This window comes from Aptenodytes forsteri, unplaced genomic scaffold, assembly GCF_000699145.1.
Source record: "Aptenodytes forsteri isolate BGI_AS27 unplaced genomic scaffold, ASM69914v1 Scaffold526, whole genome shotgun sequence".
NCBI lineage: Eukaryota > Metazoa > Chordata > Aves > Sphenisciformes > Spheniscidae > Aptenodytes > Aptenodytes forsteri.
The window spans coordinates 207,295-209,119 of NW_008794596.1; the positions used below are offsets into that span (position 1 = coordinate 207,295).

The 1,825-nt window shown below is 32.1% G+C and overlaps 1 protein-coding gene across 1 annotated transcript in view; it reads left to right on the plus strand.

Moving 5' to 3' along the window:
* NEDD4 (neural precursor cell expressed, developmentally down-regulated 4, E3 ubiquitin protein ligase) overlaps positions 1 to 1,825 on the plus strand; it is a 42,000-nt gene that overhangs the window by 28,488 nt on the left and 11,687 nt on the right. Inside the window, exon 15 of the mRNA XM_009272669.2 lies at positions 13 to 89. Within this exon, the coding sequence (XP_009270944.1) occupies positions 13 to 89 (77 nt within the window). The remainder of the gene's footprint in view (positions 1 to 12; positions 90 to 1,825) is intronic.

Sequence of the window (1,825 nt, forward strand, 5' to 3'; positions counted from 1 at the left end):
CCACCCCCAAAGGCTGTGCCTTACTCCAGGGACTATAAGCGGAAGTATGAGTTCTTCAGGAAGAAATTGAAGAAACAGGTTAGTAATCAGTAGGAATACAGCAGAAAGTTAAGAAACTTACGCCCCTAAACAAAGGAAAGCTTAGGTTACAGTGAAAGGAAATTGAACTTTGTAATCTGCTTAAGGAAGGTAGATTTACTGTCTGATCACAAATACATTTGTGAAGCAGCGACTTGGTAACAATTAGCATTTAATCTAATAGCAGGGTTTGTGACTTTATGCAGTGATAAGACTGCAAGCAATCTAATTGAAAAAGTAGAAATTCTAAAAGGTTAAAACAGTGGTGAACCTGGATGTAGGCTGGCAACAGAAAAGTTTGGAAATCACTGATCTAGCATATAATAGTTTTTGGAACTCAGAATATGGAAAAAGAAGTTCTCAGAATAGATTTTAGACTGTTGAGATAGAAATCTGTACTGTCATCTTGATCAGGCTAGATGACTAATAAATTGTTACAGCCTTAAAATCTGAAGTTTATGAATCTCACTTGCAAGTTCTAGTTTGAAGTGGCAGTGCCAGATGTATTTTTTATAACGCAAAAGACTGTAAATAATAGCGCCTGGATATCCAGATAACAATGAGTCTTTGCACAACTGCAATCAAATTTGGTATCCTTGGGAGATATTTGATATACTTAATAATAGCCTTTGAGTTTAGACCCATGCTTCACCTTTTACCTACCAAGTCTATCTCTAGCTTTTCTGAAACCTATGCTTTTTGAGCTGACATGTAAATTGCACACAATTATATATGCACCTCATTTTTTGTGTTCCTAGTCAAACAAGCTTGGCATTCATTCAAATGTCATTATCCTAATCTGAAGTGATAGACAACTCAGCCACACAATATAATCGTAGTAATTTAAGTATTAAGTACACATGTAGATTTTAAAGCATACATTATTATTGCCTTTTAAGCATTCACAAATACCTATATGACAATTAGGGTAATGGATTGATTTATATTGAGATTTAATTATTGAATACTATTTTAATCAGCTACATTTGGTTTTAGTAATTGATTTTATTATTGCTTGAACTTTTTTTCTGAAAAGTTTATTTGCAACTAAAAACATGAATATATATATTTAAATTTAGGGATATTTACTGCTTTCTGAAATGATGAAAAAAACCTGTATATTTCAGCCACCATATAAATTAGAGATATAATATTGTACAGTATTTTGCAACTTGGAAAATGACAAATAATGTGCTCCCCCACCCCAAGGAATTATTTTTTTGTTTGCAGTTTGGATCAAGCTGTTGTTGGATATAAATAGGCATTACATTTAAATGCAGCATTCTGGGTGGTTGGTTTTTTGGTGGTTTTTTTTTTTTTTTTTGGGACATTTCGGACGACATTTCGGATAGATTATTTAAGGAGTATAAGAAAATAAAAAGGAAGCATATCTGAACATGTGCTCTTCAGATTGATTTATTAAATATTTCTGCATTCAGAAATTCATTATTTCTATTCAGTGTGTGACTAGTTTTTTGAAATTTGAAATATATTGAGTTTCATTGCATGATCCTAATCTAGTCATAGAGCAACACGGGTTGAAATTTCCTGTTCCCACTTTCACTGAATTTCTCAATTTTGCCTGAAGTTATTGCTGAAATAAACTGGCTGAGAACAAGTGAAATCAAGAAAATACTCTGTTTTCACATAGCGATTTAATAATTCAGCAAAGTTTTATTCCTGGTTTATTAGGGGCTTACTCTGAAAACTCAGAGTTTAATAATAAATAATTAAAATAATAATTAAA